Source organism: Salvelinus sp. IW2-2015, unplaced genomic scaffold, assembly GCF_002910315.2.
Source record: "Salvelinus sp. IW2-2015 unplaced genomic scaffold, ASM291031v2 Un_scaffold537, whole genome shotgun sequence".
In the NCBI taxonomy this organism is placed as follows: Eukaryota; Metazoa; Chordata; class Actinopteri; order Salmoniformes; family Salmonidae; genus Salvelinus; species Salvelinus sp. IW2-2015.
In genome coordinates, this window is record NW_019942569.1 from 293,730 (window position 1) to 313,835 (window position 20,106).

Sequence of the window (20,106 nt, forward strand, 5' to 3'; positions counted from 1 at the left end):
GCACACGTTTGTGTCCTGTCTGACAGATAGTTCCCAAACCATTTGCAAGACACCTGGTCGAGGCCCATTTCAGACAACCTTTGAATGAGTAGGGGATGGTTGACAGTATCAAATGCCTTGGATAGGTCTATAAATATGGCAGTACAGGATAACCTATGATCTAAGCAATTAACACATTGTTTAAGACAAGTGTAGCCAGTTGAAACGGTGCTAAAATCAGACTGGGCGCGATTAAGAATATAATTTTAAGTTTAAAAAAAGTTCTTAGCTTAGAGTTTGTGATTCTAATATTTTTGCAAAACAAGATCACACGTTTCAAAATTGGGCAGTAGTTATCTAGGTCAGAAGGATCCCCACCTTTGTGAAGGGGGAGGACACATGCCGCCTTCCTGATCTAGGATAGCACCAGAAGAAATTTTTCTATAAAAAATGTGGGGTCAAAGGTTATACAATGAGGGTGGCAGAAAGCTGCAGTAGAAAGGGATCAAGATAATCAACTCCTGTGGATTTTTACATAACATTTTTGCAAGGCACTAATACATCATTGACATAAAATGGTCTGCTGCTCTCTCATTTAGCTATTTGCGCCTTACGGATTGTGGTTGTTGTGGATGGCTGTTCACAAATGTACAGTATATGTGTATTTTAACACAATACTGGTTGAATGAACAAGTTTAAGCCTCCTATCTATCAATCATCGACCAGTGGGACCAGTGGGTCCCTTCTGCTCCTTTGAGTGGAGTGTGGGCTCCCTGAGCCACGCCTAACGTGGCCCCTGCGCAGTTAACCTTGAGTTCCCCTGGGAATGATCAGCAAGCGGAGTTAGCCATCCCATCCTCGTCGCCAAGAATTGTCGTGGAAATTCTAACCAGAAAGAAAGAGGACTATAGATTCTTCTAACAACAAATGTTTTACAAGATTTGCAAATCGTTAGCAATGAACAATTACTCAATGGTGCAGAGTTAAGGCCTAGAAGCGACACTAAAATGAAGAGAAGCAGCAGGACCATTTATGTCAAGTGATTGTATTTAGTCTCACAGTCCTTGCAAAAATAGTTTCAAAATATGATTATTTGTAAATCCTACAGGAGAGAAAGTTGAATATACATACGCGATCCTCTTTTCTGATCTGCAAGCTTTCATGCCTACCGCTCATGGGCAGAACCTTGACCCCTTACGATAGCTATTTTTATAGAAAAATTTTTCTGGCTGCGTTGATCGCTCTAAGTATGATCAGGAAATCGACTGGGTAGGAGAGCATCATAGTGTCCTCCCGCGCTCCACCTAAACAGGAGTGGGAGCAAGTGACGATACCTTGCTGACCTAATATACTACTGCCCAAAATTTGGAAACTCAAGTGATACTTGTCTATTCTTGTCAAACTGAAAATAATTAGACTTACACTAACACTACTGAACGCTATAGAACATTCTCTTTAAACTATAACTCTATCATTATATATTTCCTATAATGCGCGACCACACGCAGCGATCTGATTTTGAAGCATGCGTCTCGACAACTGGCTAACCACTTGTCTTAAACAATGCTGTTAAATAGCTAGATCATAGTATACCTGGATCTGCTGCAATCATATTGAGTAGACCTATCCAAAGGCGATTCGGATACTGTTCTTCACAACCAAACCCCTACTCATTCATAAGCGAACTCTCAGGTCAGAACTGGGAACCTCGACCACAGCGCTGTGTCTTGTCAAGATGGCGTTGCGGAAGCTACTCCTGTAACGATACAGGGACCAACAAAACGAGTGTGCTTGTCTATGGTGCATATTACGCATGCAATATAGGATACCAAGAAAAGTCCCGCACTTATGCGTTTCTGTATTTAGACCGCGTATCGCTACAGAACTACAGTACCATGTGTGACATAATCGACGACATGTTCCACAAGATCATTTTAAGGATATTTTACCACAGGTACGAATCTGGCATCTGAACAATAGTCAAATATAAAGCAACTCACACATGTATAAACTACGCGCATGGTTCATGGAGCTGAAATTAAAAGAAGATCCCCGGAATTTGTATCCATTATACGCACAAAAAGCACGCATACACATACTTAATAAAATGAATTTATGTGCACAAAAGTTAGTTTCACCCTTCCCTATATAGTGAGCCAATTCAACTTGGCCAGATGCATCAAGAAATTATCACCACCTGAACAGGTATATGTTGCGCATATACAAATGAAGCTGCTAGAACACTCAATATCATGAAATCAGCGACCATGGCACCTTTTGCCTTGGTACTATACACCACAATAACCAAAATGTGCAAGTTTCTTTCACACAAACCACAATGCCTCAACTCTTGATATGTCGACAGAGTGTCAATAACTCATGCGGAGTGCTGACAGCTGGGAATGTCCCCCAGAGAGCTGTATAGCAGAAGAGAAGATCTAATAGTTACCATTTCTCGGTTACCATAAGCCGCCTCCAATGTAATGTTAGAAAAATATTGGTAACGAGAGTAGACGTTCCCTTACACCTAAACTCCGGAACCCATAAAGTAAAAGCCTGACAATGAACACGCAGACCACTATCTCTATATTATGTGTCCGAGTGCTATGGCGAGAGTGGTATATTATCTCTCTGTAATGTATGTCCATTTTATCATGCACTAGAGTTGGCGTTCGAATTGGGTTGTAATTGATTCATGGCAGGGTCCTAGTTAAGCTCACGTGATCACATACTCAGATGAGCGACAAACCTCTGTTCAATTTATAACAATGCCAATTGAGTGATGCAAACAAGATATACATGTTGACGAGATTCCTTGAGGCCAATATACACCGCTGCCAACACCTTCACTTTTCTATACCATGTGAAGTATTAGCTATACACCACCCGCGATAATCCAGAGGAGATCTAGTACAGCTACTAATAACCCTGGAAGCGAATAAATTTATCACTAACTTCCTGCATCATTGGCATAATGCGCATCTCACCAAGACACTGATCACCCAATACTTTAGTCTATGGTTGGGATGCTAAGGATTGCATTAGAAAGTACATAACCCCAACCCTGCATAAAAGGGCAGACCATTCACTCAGCAACCATTAGTCTCTTTGACAGCTGAGTTATCGCAAACAAGATTTGGTTCCTTGGTTCATCGTCTTCAGTTTGTCTTGGTTCTGATCCCCGTCTCTCTCCCTGGCAGGTGCTGCAAAGGCTACATGAACAGCAGTCTGTCGCGTGTTGACATGGGCGCCGCACCTGGAACATGCTGAACGAGGCATGACAGCGTAAGCGAAGCTGCACAGACAACCTTGTCCCCAGGTCCCGTCAGAACTACCAGGCCAGCTCCATGACTTCGCAGACAGCCATTTTGGAGGAGTTGACCATAGCGTAGGTATCAACATCTATGCCGCTCCTACAGGTCTATGCACGATACACTCGGACGCTACACATATCTAGACTCTATATCATCTCATCTGTCAGAATGAACTCAGCGAACGTCCATGCTGCTCGTCGTGATCTGCCATGAGTCTATATCTAGTACACCATAGGTCGATATCTACCAGAATACTAACTGGTTGTCTGGATCCACTCCCCAAAGCAGCAGTATTAGAATTTCTATAGGTTTAATGATACCTATAAATATCAGTATTTACAGAAGTGCACCATACCTCATAGCTATGTATATCACCCAGACATCATCTATCTTCTCAACAGATTAGCTGTCTAGAATCTCCCAGAGGTTGCTTCAAGCCTACAGGTCCTCGCAATTAACCATGACTCTGGGATTCAGCTAGCATTCTAATCCACAGACAGGCTATCACAGACCACAGAGGTTCCTCATTAAGCAAATGAAATACCTATACCCTGCTCAAATAAGCTCCACTGTCAGATGAGTTTAGATTTAGAGCCCTGGAGTTTATGTATCGGTAGATATCTGAATCAAATGAGCCCAATATGAGTACAAACAACATAGTCTCAGATGGTCAGCTCCATTATCTACTCATTATCCTACCTCTCTCAGCGCTCTCTACATGTCAACAACATTAATGAGCCCAAGACCAAAAAAAAAGACCAAATGATTGTTAAATATGCCGTTTTCACAAACATATGATGATACTAAGCTACCGCTTTGGCATTAAGTCGTTATCGCGTACCTGATCCCAGACATGCCCAAGAGTCTGCTGTGAACCGCCAATGCGGAGGAGCAAGTAACCCTGATGCAGGAATTGAGTATTGAAGCAGAGCGACGAAGACCTGCAGAAGGAGAGGAAAGCAGAAGAACGGCAGAGAGATATCACCACGGCAGTGGCCTTAGTGTTGTCAGGATGTTACGTACCCTAGTACTACATACAGTACACTGTCTGCACACCTAAATCAATATAAGCACACACACACAACAACGCACACGCACACACACACACACACAACAACACACACACCACACACACACACACACACACACACACCACACACACACACACACACACACACACAGTAACTTAATACACACACACAAACATATGCACTCAGATCACATGTTCCGCTTTGCACGACCAAAAAGAGGCCCTCTTCTGTCACCAGACCTGAGCCACTCACAACCACCATCCTTCCCTGTGCCACCGTACTATGTCTCCCTACTCCCATCTCTGGTACTTGTGCCCGTAACTGTCCCCTGCTCCATCTCTGGTATACTGTGCCCCTACTTGTCCCCTGCTCCCATCTCTGTTACTGTCCCGTACTGCGCCGCTCATATCTCTGTTTACTGCTGCCCACGTACTTCCCACTGCTCCCATCTCGTTACTTACCCGGCTACTTGTCCCCTGCTCCCATCTCTGTACTGTGCCCCGACTGGGTCCCTTCTGCTCCTTTGAGTGGAGTGTGGGCTCCCTGAGCCACGCCTAACGTGGCCCCTGCGCAGTTAACCTTGAGTTCCCCTGGGAATGATCAGCAAGCGGAGTTAGCCATCCCATCCTCGTCGCCAAGAATTGTCGTGGAAATTCTAACCAGAAAGGAAGAGAGACTATAGATTCTTCTAACAACAATTGTTTTACAAGATTTGCAAATCTGTAGCAATGAACAATTACTCAATGGTGCAGAGTTAAGGCTCAACGAACAAGAGTTGGGTCTCAGTTTTTATAGAAAAGTACAACCTCTTTTGTCTATRTGGCAGTTTAGCAGGTGTGTGAGATCATGGTAGGAACATAGTGTACAAACAAGTGACAACGCCAGTTTTGTTACTATCTAGCTGCTGCTGCTCAAGCTAGACTCTGTTCTCTTCATATCTCCACACAGCTGTGCCCTTTGAACAGGATGGTCCAAAAACTGTAGCAACTCTCAGACGGCCCTTTGTCTTTGGCTGCGTTCCTAAGTTACACAAACGCAAGAGTGGAAAAAACACTTGCTTCTTTTTACGTGACAGAAACAGACAGTGGAAATGTGGAAATGTACAGGTTTGTAGGCTTATACAGCGTATGTTCATAACAGAGTTTGTAATTCACCACCTTATTATTATTGAAGATCAAGGGGGTGTTCAGTTAATTGGAATGACTGTAAATCTGACAGACTTTGTTTTTTAACGTAAAGATCTAGCCTAATCACATTATTATCTGTAAGTAGAAAGCAAAGGGGTTAGAAGAAGCCTCCTGTCACGTTCCTGACCTGTTTTCTGTTTAGTTTTGTGTGTTAGTTGGTCAGGACGTGAGTTTGGGTGGGCATTCTATGTTATCTGTTTCTATGTTGGTTAGGGTTGCCTGGTATGGCTCTCAATTGGAGGCAGGTGTTTGGCTTCCTCTAATTGAGAGTCATATTTAGGTAGGCTGTTCACAGTGTTTGTTTGTGGGTGGTTGTCTCCTGTGTCAGTGTTTGTCGCACCATACGGGACTGTTACGGTTTGTGTTGTCATTCGTCATTTATGTGTAGGCTATTTTTCCCTGTTCGTGCGTTCTCCTGTTTATGTATGTTCGTCGGTCAGGTCTGTCTACTTTCGTTTTGTTATTTTGTATCATTATCAAGATAGTTCGTTTTCATCTTGTCTTTAATAAATATTATGTGTTCACAATCCGCTGCATTTTGGTTCAATCCCTGCTCCTCCTCTTCGGATTCAGATGAAGAGGAGGAGGACCGCGTTACAGAACCACCCACCAATCCAGAGCCAAGCAGCGGTGTAAACGGAGTAAGGGACAACGGAAGAAGGAATCATGGACTTGGGAGGAAATATTGGACGGTAAAGGACCCTGGCTCAACCAGGAGAATATCGCCGCCCAAAGCTGAGCTGGAGGCAGCGAAAGCAGAGAGGCGGCGATATGAGAGCTAGCGCGGAAGCAGGAAAAAGATCTGGGCTACACACGTGGGAGGAGATCGACAGGTGGTCGATCGACCCAGGGCGAGTGCCGGAGCCCGCCTGGGATTCTCTTGCGCAGTGCGAGGAGGGATACCGGCGAATGGAGGCAGCACGACGACGCGGTAGGAAGCCTGTGAGTAAACCCCAAAAATTTCTTGGGGGGAGGCTAGAAGGGAGAGTGGCCAAGGGCAGGTAGGAGACCTGCGCCCACTTCCCAGGCTTACCGTGGAGAGCGGGAGTACGGGCAGGCGCCGTGTTACGCAGTAGAGCGCACGGTGTCTCCTGTACGAGTGCATAGCCCAGTGCGGGTTATTCCACCTCCCCGCACTGGTAGGGCTAGATTGAGTATTGAGCCGGATGTCATGAAGCCGGCCCTACATATTTGGCCACCAGTACGTCTCCTCGGGCCGGCATACATGGCACCTGCCTTACGCATGGTTTCCCCGGTTCGCCTACATAGCCCGGTGCGGGTTATTCCACCTCCCCGCACTGGTGCGGGCAACCGGGAGCATTCAACCAGGTAAGGTTGGGCAGGCTCAATGCTCAAGAGAGCCAGTACGCCTGCACGGTCCGGTATTTCCGGCGCCACCTCCCCGCCCCAGCCTAGTACCTACAGTGCATACACTACGCACTAGGCTACCAGTGCATTTCCAGACCCTGTTCCTCCTCCACGCACTCTCCCTATAGTGCGTGTATCCAGTTCGGTGCCTCCAGTTCCGGCCCCACGCACTAAGCCACCTGTGCGTCTCCTAAGTCCTGTACACACTGTCACTTCTCCCCGTACTAGTCCTGAGGTGCGTGCCCTCAGCCCGGTGCCACCAGTGCCGGTACCACGCACCAGGTATAGAGTACGCTTTGAGAGTCCAGTGTGCCCTGTCCCTGCTCCCCGCACTAGTATGAAGGTGCGTGTCCTTAGCCCGGTGCCTCCAGTTCCGGCACCGCGCACCAAGTCTACAGTGCGCCTTATCCGGCCAGAGCCATCCGTCTCCTCAGGCGCCATCTGAGCCATCCGTCTCCCCACGCCATCTGAGCCATCCGTCTACCCAGCGCCATCTGAGCCATCCGCTTCCCCAGCGCCGCTGAGCCATCCGTCTCCCAGCGCCGTCTGAGCCATCCGTCTGCAATGAGCCTGCAAAGCCGCCCGTCTGCCATGAGCCTGCAAAGCCGCCCGTCTGCCATGAGCCTACAGAGCCGTCCGCCAGACAGGAGCCGCTAGAGCCGTGCCGCAGACAGGAGCCGCTAGAGCCGCCCGTCAGACAGGATCTGCCAGAGCCGCCAACCAGACAGGATCTGCCAGAGCCGCCAACCAGACAGGATCTGCCAGAGCCGCCAATCAGACAGGATCTGCCAGAGCCGCCAATCAGACAGGATCTGCCAGAAGCCGCCAACCAGACAGGATCTGCCAGAGCCGCCAGCCAGACAGGTCTGCCAGAGCCGTCAGCGAGCCATGAGCAGCCAGAGCCGTCAGAGAGCCATGAGCAGCCAGAGCCGTCAGAGAGCATGAGCAGCCAGAGCGTCAGAGAGCATGAGCAGCCAGAGCCGTCAGCCTGCCATGAGCGTCCAGAGCCGTCAGCCTGCCATGAGCGTCCAGAGCCGTCAGCCTGCCATGAGCGTCCAGAGCCGTCAGCCTGCCATGAGCGTCCAGAGCCGTCAGCCTGCCATGAGCGTCCAGAGCCGTCAGCCTGCCATGAGCGTCCAGAGCCGTCAGCCTGCCATGAGCGTCCAGAGCCGTCAGTCAGCCATGAGCTGTCCCTCAGCCAGAAGCGGCTAGTATTTCAGAACTGCCCCTCAGTCCAGAGCTGTCTCTCTGTCCGGAGCTGCCCTTCAGTCCGGAGTTGCCCCTCTATCCTGAGCACCTCTTTTTCATGAGCTACCTCTCTCTCCTACAGCTATCACCTATGTCCTGATCTCTACCTGCCAGAGCTGTTCCTGATTCTGGTGGTGCCCCCTAAATTTAGGTGGGGTTTTTGGAGGGTGGTCATCTGTGGGGAGCTAGGGAAGCGCGGTTGTTTATGGTGGGTGTGAACACGCCCGGAGGCCTAAGCCACCACCGTGGTCAGATGCCCACCCATGACCCTCACCCTGACTTTTTGGTGATGCGGTTCGGAGGTGAAAAAAATCGAGCCATGAACCATTGAGGGGGGGTTAGTCACGTTCTCTGAACCTGTTTCTCGTTTAGTTTTGTGTGTTGAGTGGTCAGTGACGTGAGTTTGGGTGGGCCATTCTATGTTATCCGTTTCTATGTTGGTTTAAGGGTTGCCTGGTATGCTCTCAATTGGGAGGCAGGTGTTTGGCGTTCTCGCTAATCTGAGAGTCATATTTAGGGTAGGGCTGTTCCACAGTGTTTGTTATGTGGGTGGTTGTCTCCTGTGTCAGTGTTTGGTGCACCGCATACGGGACGTTTACGGTTGTGTCGTGTCATTCGTCATTCTTATGTGTATGGCTATTGTTCCCTTGTTCGTCCGGCGGTCCTTCTGATGCAACGGCAGGTTCGTCATTAATATGCTTCGTCGCGTTGTCAGCGTACTGGTCATACTTTTCGTTTTTGTTATTTTGTATACATTATCAAGTTACAGTTCGTTTTGCGTTCTGTCACTTTAATAATATTAGTGTGTTCACAATCCGCTGCATTTCTGGTTTCAATCCTCTGCTCTCTCGCGATTCAGATGAAAGAGGAGGAGGAGCCGCCGTATACACCTCCATAACAACCCATAAAGTAAAATTGAACATCCATTTATGGCCAGCTATGTAAACTCTTAAATATTATCATGATTATCATGCAAGATGTCGTTCAATTGGTGATATTCATTTGTGTCTTCTTCTAATGCCTCTTTAAGGTGAAATAAATCTAAAATGGAATTACATTACTGAGTTTAGGTAATCCAAAAAGTTACGTAAATTATTACAATTTTGGACAAGTAACTAGTAACTGTTATGGATTGTGTTTAGAAAGTGACCTACCCAACCCTGCATAAAAGGGCAGACCATTCTACAGCAACATTAGTCTCTTGTGACAGCTGGTTAGCGCAAACAAGATTTGGTTCCTTGGTTCATGTCTTCCAGTTTGTCTTGGTTTCTGAGCCCCGTCTCTCTCCCTGGCAGGTGTCTGCAAGGCTACATGAACAGCAGTCTGTCGGTGTTTGACATGGGCGCGCACTGGAACTGAGCGGGAGCAGAATAGATACTGCAGGTACAGAGACTACAGAGCCTCTCCCTGGAGCCCAGTACCATACGACTTCACTCTGCAGTTCTGGCACGTCCTGGCTGCAAGACTAGCCTTATCATCGTCTTGAGGTACGTCAGCACGTCCATGCTCTGTCTGTCTTGATCTCTGTCTCAGACACTCAATAAGGTGTTTCCGGCAGTATGATTCAATGACCTGAAAATCAGAAAGTGGGCAAATACTTTTCCCGACACTGTACCTTCACATACTGGTGAGATTAGAGAGGTTGGCTTGCAACCTGAGGTTTACCAATACTCTGGGGATTCTAGATATCCAGATGCTAGTCCTGCCCATGTTCCTTAAGCAAGGAACCTATCCCTTAAAACCCATTAGGGAGTTTATGTTTGCCTGGTTGATTTTCTGTGATCTGAAAATGACAATGGACAACAAAGTCTTGTTCTTTCTCCATTTCCTCCCTCAGCACCTGGTGTTTGGCATTAAGTCGTTCATCGCGTACCTGATCCCAGACATGCCCAAGAGTCTGTGTGACCGCATGCGAGGGAGAAGTACCTGATGCAGGAGATGATGTATGAAGCAGAGCTGGAGACCTGCAGAAGGAGAGGAAGAAGAACGGCAGGAGATATCACCACGAGTGGCCTTAGTGTTAGTCATGTTATGTTACGTCCCTGTACTACATACAGTACTCTGTCTGCCACCTAAATCATATACACACACACACACACACACACACACACACACACACACACACACACACACACACACACACACACACACACACACACACACACCACACACACACACACACACACACACACAGTACACTTAATACACACACACACAACATATGCACTCAGATCACATGTTCCCTTCTGCACACCAAAGAGGCCCTCTTCTGTCACCAGACCTGAGGCCCTCCCACCATCCTTCCCTGTCCACCGTACTTGTCCCCTACTCCCATCTCTGTTACTGTGCCCCGTACTTGTCCCCTGCTCCCATCTCTGTTACTGTGCCCCGTACTTGTCCCCTGCTCCATCTCTGTTACTGTGCCCCGTACTTGTCGCCTGCTCCTATCTCTGTTACTGTGCCCGTACTTGTCCCCTGCTCCCATCTCTGTTACTGTACCCCGTACTTGTCCCCTGCTCCCATCTCTTGTTACTTGTGGCCCCGTACTTGTCCCCTGCTCCCATCTCTGTTACTGTGCGCCCGTACTTGTCCCCTGCTCCCATCTCTGTTACTGTGCCCCGTACTTGTCCCCTGCTCCCATCTCTGTTACTGTGCCCCGTACTTGTCCCCTGCTCCCATTTCTGTTACTGTGCCCCGTACTTGTCCCCTGCTCCCATCTCTGTTACTGTCCCCCACCTCTCCTTTCAGCTCTCCATCCAGCAGGAGGCCTAGGCCCTGTCGGTTCCCTGTCACGCCTGTCCTGTGTCATGTCCTGACTACGAATGGGGGGAGAGACCTACCTATCCAATTGTAATGTTTACTATGCAGAACAAGGGCTGCAGATCAGTTCACTACTGACTGTCTGCTCTCTTCTCGTCTCACTCTCATAGCACTCTCCATAGACACAGAATGACTAGAACGGACATCCCCATTCAAGTCAACGGTCCGTAATGGGTGGACAAGACTGGCGGCCATATTGAGTGCACCCGTCAAATTGCTGTGGTCTGAGGGCCTTTGTCCCTTTCTATGTCATTCTATTTCTACGTCGCTCTTCTCTATGTGGCAGCTAGCCTATAGCAGCCTGCTATGACATAAGACACTCCGGTCCGGTCCGGTGCAGTTCACAACACGGCTGTGTGTTCTGTGTTTGTCTTCCATGGACTTGGTATGGGCCAGTCACTGTCCTATGTGGCTGCCTGACTGTGCTACTGTACTGTGGCACTCATAGTGGTTCCTCTTGTTGCTTAAGTGATTCTATTGACGTATGTACGTGTCTACCAAAAAAATAACAATGGACAATAATAATGTTGTTTATGCATAATGACTGTAAGTAATATTGCCCTCGAAGCATGCTGATTCGTTAAAAGCATTTTGGTTCATTTGTTGAACTTGCAGCATATCTGGGAAGATGTTACCGTTCAGAAGTTTGATAGAGGTTTAATTATCTCTATTTAAATCATGTAAAATGCATGGTTCATTTAGTTTTTGTATTTTCTTGGATAGACAACGTCCCTGTCTTGATGCCTGGTTTACTGCACAGTCCGTTTCTATTCTGTGTGAGCTGAATGTTAGACATGTATTTACAATATTGCTGATCTTGACTGTGTCCTGAGTTGTGGATGCTAGTATGTGAATATGGTGTGTTGATATTACTACAGTTTTAACCAACCACAAAATGTGTCACAAACATCACTCGTGCCTGTTGTTGCTGCAAATGCTTTACTGTACGTGCAAGAAAAATGTTTCTTGTAATTTTTCTCCAGTATGATTTACAACAACAAACTGAACTGTCTGTCCCCCAAGGATTTCATTTGGAGGAATGTTGTGATAAGAAAAATATGAAAATATAACTGCCAAATTCTGGCATTTATTTTCCTCTGTTGATAGCTCTGCAAGTAGAGAAAACCAACCCATCAGCAACATGGAGTCCTGTAGGTAACTATACTGTACAGGCACTGGAGGGCAGTGAGCGCACTGGAAAATCTGTTCTTCCATTTACATAATCAGTTTCTCACTGGCTACTGGAAGCAGAGAATCTGTTTTCTCACTGGCTACTGGAAGCAGAGAATCTGTTTTCTCACTGGCTACTGGAAGCAGAGAATCTGTTTTCTCACTGGCTACTGGAAGCAGAGAATCTGTTTTCTCACTGGCTAATGGAAGCAGAGAATCTGTTTTCTCACTGGCTAATGGAAGCAGAGAATCTGTTTCTCACTGGCTAATGGAAGCAGAGAATCTGTTTTCTCACTGGCTAATGGAAGCAGAGAATCTGTTTTCTCATTTGCTACTGGAAGCAGAAAATTGTTTTCTCATTGGCTACTGAAGCAGAGAATCTGTTTTCTCACTGGCTAATGGAAGCAGAGAATCTGTTTTCTCACTGGCTACTGGAAGCAGAGAATCTGTTTCTCACTGGCTACTGGAAGCAAGAAGCTTTTTTCACTGGACTGACACTCAGAATGTGGCTGAATATGCGTCCAAATGGCACCCTAATCCCTTGGTAGTGCACTACTTTAGAACAGGACTCATAGGGAATAGGGTGCACTACTTTTGACCAGGACCCATAGGGAATAGGGTGCACTACTTTAGAACAGGACCCATAGGGAATAGGGTGCACTACTTTTGACCAGGACCCATAGGGAATAGGGTGCACTAATTTTGACCAGGACCCATAGGGATAGGTGCACTACTTTTGACCAGGACCATAGGGATAGGTGCACTCTTAGAACAGGCCCATGAGGATAGGGTGCACTACTTTAGAACAGACCCATAGGGAATAGGGTGCACTACTTTAAACAGGCCCATAGGAATAGGGTGCACTACTTTTAACAGGGCCATAGGAATAGGTCACTACTTTAGAACAGGCCCATAGGAATAGGGTGCACTACTTTAGAACAGGGCCCATAGGGAATAGGGTGCACTACTTAGAACAGGACCCATAGGGAATAGGGTGCACTACTTTTAAACAGGCCATAGGAATAGGTGCACTACTTAACAGCCCATAGGAATAGTGCACTACTTTAGAACAGGCCCATAGGGAATAGGGTGCACTACTTTAGAAAGGACCCATAGGGAATAGGTGCACTACTTTAGAACAGGGCCCATAGGAATAGGTGCACTACTTTGAACAACCCATGGGGAATAGGGTGCACTACTTTAGAACAGGCCCATAGGGAATAGGGTGCACTACTTAGAACAGGGCCCATAGGGAATAGGGTGCACTACTTTAGAACAACCCATAGGGAATAGGTGCACTACTTTAGAACAGGGCCCATAGGGAATAGGGTGCACTACTTTAGAACAGGGCCATAGGGAATAGGGTGCACTACTTTAGAAACGGGCCATAGGAATAGGGTGCACTACTTTAGAACAGGGCCCATAGGGAATAGGGTGCACTACTTTAGAACAGGGCCCATAGGGAATAGGGTGCACTACTTTAGAACAGGGCCCATAGGGAATAGGGTGCACTACTTTAGAACAGGCCCATAGGGAATAGGGTGCACTACTTTAGAACAGGGCCCATAGGGAATAGGGTGCACTACTTTAGAACAGCCCATAGGGAATAGGGTGCACTACTTTAGACAGGGCCATAGGAATAGGGTGCACTACTTTAGAACAGGCCCATAGGGAATAGGGTGCACTACTTTAGAACAGGGCCCATAGGAATAGGGTGCACTACTTTAGAACAGGCCCATAGGGAATAGGGTGCACTACTTTAACATACCCATAGGGAATAGGGTGCACTACTTTAGAACAGGCCCATAGGGAATAGGGTGCACTACTTTAGAACAGGCCACTAGGGAATAGGGTGCACTACTTTAGAACGGGCCCATAGGGAATGGGTGCACTACTTTAGAACAGCCCATAGGGAATAGGGTGCACTACTTTAGAACAGGGCCATAGGAATAGGGTGCACTACTTTAGAACAGGGCCCATAGGGAATAGGGTGCACTACTTTAGAACAGGGCCCATAGGGAATAGGTGCACTACTTTAACAGGGCCCATAGGGAATAGGGTGCAACTTTGAACAGGGCCCATAGGAATAGGGTGCACACTTTAGAACAGGCCCATAGGGAATAGGGTGCACTACTTTAGAACAGGGCCCATAGGGAATAGGGTGCACACTTTAGAACAGGCCCATAGGGAATAGGGTGCACTACTTTAGAACAGCCCATGGGAATAGGTGCACTACTTTAGAACAGGGCCCATAGGGAATAGGGTGCACTACTTTAGAACAGGGCCCATAGGGATAGGGTGCACTACTTTAGAACAGGGCCCATAGGAATAGGGTGCACTACTTTAGAACAGGCCCATAGGGAATAGGGTGCACTACTTTAGAACAGGCCCATAGGAATAGGGTGGCACTACTTTAGAACAGGCCCATAGGGAATAGGGTGCACTACTTTAGAACAGGGCCCATAGGAATAGGGTGCACTACTCTTAGAACAGGGCCCATAGGGAATAGGGTGCACTACTGTAACAGGCCCATAGGGATAGGGTGCACTACTTTAGAACAGCCCATAGGGAATAGGTGCACTACTTAGACAGGCCCATAGGAATAGGTGCACTACTTTAGAAAGGGCCCATAGGAATAGGGTGCACTACTTTAACAGGGCCCATAGGGAATAGGTGCACTACTTTAGAACAGGGCCCATAGGAATAGGGTGCACTACTTTAGAACAGGCCCATAGGAATAGGGTGCACTACTTTAGAACAGGGCCCATAGGGAATAGGGTGCACTACTTTAGAACAGGGCCATAGGGAATAGGTGCACTACTTTAGAACAGGGCCCATAGGGAATAGGTGCACTACTTTAGAACAGGGCCCATAGAATAGGGTGCACTACTTTAGAACAGGCCATAGGGAATAGGGAAACTGGGTCAGATTAGACATACCAGTGGCTTGGATGTCGTGGGTATCAGAGAGGAACATCCAGGCACTATACTTCATATGTCATACTTTCATGCCAAAATACATTAACGGCGCTCCAAATATCATTTGGTTTTCATTCTTAAATTGACCTCAAATATGAAATACAGTCAGATCATTAAATTATCTCTTGTTTGAAAAACAACAACATAAATTAGAGGAATTAGTTTAGTTGTACCCGAGCAAATAATATGAAGTTCTGGGAACGTTCCGCTGAACGTTAGCGAAAATCATGAAGACGTCACAATGTGACTTTTGCCCTAGACTGACTTTTGTGATGCTGCCTTTCTTGGTGGTCGATTCTGATATTCTGAAATGTTCTGAAAGATCTGGAATATAGCAGCACGGTTTCAACCCTGAGGATTTCCAGGACAAGCATCTCAGGAGCATGACAGACACATACCATCTGTGAAAGTGCCAGTAGGCTAAGATAATATAATAATATTTAGCAGGGAAACGAACCCACAATTCCTGACATTGCAAAAACCGTGATCTACCAACTGAGTCATACAGGAACACAAGATCACATTCCCTTGTCCAACATGTTAAGATATTCAATCACACGTTCTCTTTCCTTTTGGATTCGGCACTTTGGAGTTTAACAAAATATGATAGATTTAGGAAATGGGATTTTGATTACTCTGGTTTGGTAGTTTAGAGGTGGCCCAGCCCTATTTCATTATAAACAACAATATAACTCTGTTTAGAGGTGACCCAGCCCTATTTCATTATCAACAACCTCTGTTTAGAGGATGACCCAGCCCTATTTCATTATAAACAACCTCTGTTTAGAGGTGACCCAGCCCTATTTCATTATAAACAACCTCTGTTTAGAGGTGACCCAGCCCTATTTCATTATAACAACATATAACTCTGTTTAAGAGGTGACCCAGCCCTATTTCATTATAAACAACCTCTGTTTAGAGGTGACCCAGCCCTATTTCATTATGAACAACAATATAACTCTGTTTAGAGGTGACCCAGTCCTATTTCATTATAAACAACAATATAACTCTGTTTAGAGGTGACCCAGCCCTATTTCATTATAAACAACAATATTACTCTGTTTAGAGGTGACCCAGCCCTATTTCATTATAAACAACCTCTGTTTATAGGTGACCCAGTCCTATTTCATTATGAACAAAAGTTGAACTTAGAGAACTCAGTCACTTTTACTTTTATTGTAAATTGTTTAACTTGTACTTTTATTTTTAAACTTGTACTTTTATTGTATATTATTTAACTTTTGCTTTTATTATTAAAGTAGTACTTTTATTCTAAATGATTTAACTTTTAATTTTATTGTAAATTATTAAACTCTTACTTTTATTATTGAAATTGTACTTTTATTGTAAATTATGTAACTTTTAATTTTATTGTAAATTATTAAACTTACTTTTATTAATTAAATTGTACTTTATCATAAATTATTTAACTAACTTTTATTGTTAATTATTTAAATTAGAATGTATGTATATACTGTTTACTTTCTATAAATGTGTTATTTTTTTCCAGTTTACTTTGCAATGTATATTCTTTTCAAATGTATTATTATTATCTATGATTGTGTATAATATTTTTTGTAGCGATTCTGAATGCAATCGACCAGCATGACGTTCACCTCTCTGTACCTGCAATCAAGGCAATGTAACCATAGAAATATAATTACAAGAACAGTATTCCTGTTCATTCTCCCCTGTTCTGATGGGCTTTTTCCCCAGAAATCTAGAAATCATATATCTATGAATGTTAAATAGAAAAAATCCACTTTTCCTCAGCTGTCCTCTGAATGTTTGGCATGTGATTTAACTTTGTATCATATTTTCTTAGCTGCTATCGATAGACATTCATCTGCTTTTTAAAAATATATATTTTTGCACTCCTGTATTTGCATGACTATGATGCACCAACACTTATAGGTCAGTTGCTTAAGCACCTTAAATTAAAGTTTTTAAAAAGCTGGTTAATTTATTGTATCAAAGGTACACATATAGAGAATCAGAGTTGATATTATTATTATCAAAAAAATAACCAAATACAGTCAGTACATCCATGTATAGTCAAGAATATTTTATCTCTTTTTTTTATACTGTTGCTATTGTCAGAATAAACTGTCCAACATATCAGTTAAAAACATTATTTGCTAAATATTAATTTGTTTCCTCATATATAGAGCCTTCAGAAAGTATTCACAGCCATTGACTTTTCCCACATTTCGTTGTGTTACAGCCTGAATTGAACATGGATCAAATTTAGATTTTGAGTCCCTGGCCTACACTCAATACCCCACAATGTCAAAGTGAAATTGTTTTTAGAATTTTTTTTTTTTACAAATGAATTAAAAATGAAAAGCTGAAATGTCTTGAGTCAATAAGTATTCAACCCATTTGTTATGGCAAACCTAAATAAGTTCAGGAGTAAACATTTGCTTAACAAGTCACATAAGTTTCATTGATTCATCTGCGTGCAATAATAGTGTTTAACATGATTTTTCAACGACTTCCTCATCTCTGTACCCAACACATACAATTATCTCTAATGTCCCTCAGTCCAGCAGTGAATTTCAAACACATATTCAACCACAAAGACCAGGGAGGTTTTCCAATTCCTCGCAAAGAAGGGCACCTATTGGTAGTTGGTTAAACTATAAAAGCAGACATTGAATATCCCTTTGAGCATGGTGAACTTATTAATTGCACTTTGGATGGTGTATCAATACACCCAGTCACTACAAATATCCACGAGTCCTTCAGTTGCCGGAGAGGAAAGAAAACTGCTCAGCGATTTCACCATGAGGACAATGGTGACTTAAAAACAGTTACAGAGTTTAAAGGATGTGGATAAGAGAAAACAAACTTGTAATTACCCCACAATACTAACCTAAATGACAGAGTGAAAAGAAGGAAGCCTGTACAGAATAAATATATTACAAAACATCCTGTTCACAGGAGGTTGGTGGCACCTTAATTGACAAAGCRTTATGTTTGGGGCAAATCCAACACAACACATCACTGAGTAGCACTCTTCWTATTTTCAAGCAGAGTGGTGGCTGCATCATGTTATGGGTATGCTTGTGGTCGTTAGGGTCTAGAGAGTGTTTTAGGATAAAAAGAAGCAGAATAGAGCTAAGCAGAGGCAAAATCCCAGAGGAAAACCTGGTTCCGTCTGCTTTCCAACAGACAGTGGAGACAAATGCACTTTTTAGCAGGACAATAACCTAAAACACAAGGCCAAATAAACACTGGAGTTGGTTACCAAGACAACATTGAATGTTTCTGAGTGGCCCAGTTATAATTTTGACTTAAATCTGCCTTAATATCTATGGCAAAACTTGAAAATGGCTGTATAGCAATGATTAACAACCAACTTTGAATCATTTAAAAAAGAATAATGTGCAAATATTGTACTATCCAGCTGTGCAAATCTCTTAGAGACTTACCCAGAAAGACTCACAGCTGTAATCACTGCCAAAGGTGATTCTAACATGTATTAACTCAGGGGTGTGAATACTTATGTAAATTAGATATTTCTGTATTTCATTTTCAATACATTTGCAAAAATGTCTAAAAAACATGTGTTCACTTTGTCATTATGGTGTATTGTGTGTAGATGGGTGAGAAAAACATATATKTAATCCATTTTGAATTCAGTCTGTAACACAACAACATGTGKAATAAGTCAAGGGGGTATGAATACTTTCTGAAGGCTCTGTAAATACAAGACACAGTCTCATCATACATTTACACATTTGATCATTCTTTTGAGGATTGTTTTGTTTTGGGACTGATTGGCTGAGGAATGGTCAAACATTTTCCCTTTGATGTGATTGGACTGAAAACACCTTCCCTTCGATGTGGTTGGTCATTTGAAATCTATGCATGTCGTAACCATGACTACAGCATCCATCTTGAACAGTGTCCAAAGGAGATATTTATTATTTGTTGATTTTTAGTGTCAATAAGTATTAAATAGAGCTTACCTGTGTTAAGTCTATAAGGAAAAACATGTCACTATTCTGTCCAACAAAAAAATAGTTTCTTAATTCATCATGATTGATCGTACATGATGTTTATCAGTCAAGATAATGGATTGTTGATTGATTGTATAATACCCTGATTGATGTACAAGGCTGATATTTCTTCCAAAGACATTTTGTGAAGAAGAGCATTTTGTTGCGTTGTGTTTTCATATGTCATCATAATGCTTATTAGTGTTTCTGGGACRGACGCAGCGAAACCTTCCTTGGTTGAAGCTTAAGGCCTAGATTCAATCAGATCCAGATTTAACCGACACCCGCATAGCTGATGTTTTGGAGGTGTCGCTGTAAAGCTGAATTTAAGCTGAATTTCCACGATGCGGATTAAACAGTCCTAAGACTGGAAATTGGAATCTGGGTGGAAATATTGTTTTGTTGATATTATTTTAGAACTCACCTGGTTGATGAATAAAATGATGAATAAAAAATATATAAATACAAAAGATTAAATAATCTTGGAACATGGAAATGAGAATGATTTTAGTTGTCGCAGCACACAAACAAATATTTTTGCACCTTCAGGGGGCGGTTTCCCAGACACAGATTAAGACTAGTCCTGGACTAAGTAGCAAGATCAATGGAGAATCTCCATTAAAAAATGGATTAGGATTAGTTTTAATCTGTGTCCCTGAAACGGCCCCTAAAGGTGTTTGATGAGGAAGCACAGTAGACCGTAGATTTACTATCTATACGATGTCATCCGTTTTTCTAACATGAGGTATGTCAATACTGAACACTCGTATGACTTCACCCCTATGGAAAAGCATACCAGAATATSTCAAAAAGATAATGATCATATGATGTAACATAATCAGATTTGGATATCACCCTTTTTTTCTGTAATAAATCATGGATCTTTTTAAGTCAACTGCTTCTCAGAATGTTATTATATGTTACTTCATATTCACACACCTCATTTTGCACTCTAGGTGCTCGGAGTGCTTGGAATACAAAGTCAACGAAACAAATGAAAAATATCG

The 20,106-nt window shown here is 44.1% G+C and overlaps 1 protein-coding gene and 1 long non-coding RNA gene across 2 annotated transcripts in view; both read left to right on the forward strand.

Moving 5' to 3' along the window:
* Nucleotides 1–10,204, forward strand: part of LOC112068462 (uncharacterized) — a 164,120-nt gene extending 153,916 nt beyond the window's left edge. The window contains 6 exon segments of the mRNA XM_070438164.1: nt 3,180–3,231; nt 6,498–6,512; nt 9,497–9,614; nt 9,936–10,037; nt 10,040–10,087; nt 10,090–10,204. Of these exon segments, the coding sequence (XP_070294265.1) occupies nt 3,180–3,231; nt 6,498–6,512; nt 9,497–9,614; nt 9,936–10,037; nt 10,040–10,087; nt 10,090–10,145 (391 nt within the window). The 3' untranslated portion in view covers nt 10,146–10,204.
* Nucleotides 10,205–14,063: 3,859 nt separating this feature from the next.
* On the forward strand, nt 14,064–14,411 carry LOC139023930 (uncharacterized). The gene is made up of 3 exons (XR_011475161.1): nt 14,064–14,142; nt 14,242–14,278; nt 14,345–14,411. It is a non-coding gene; the product is annotated as an uncharacterized lncRNA (long non-coding RNA).
* The last annotated feature ends 5,695 nt before the right edge of the window (nt 14,412–20,106 follow it).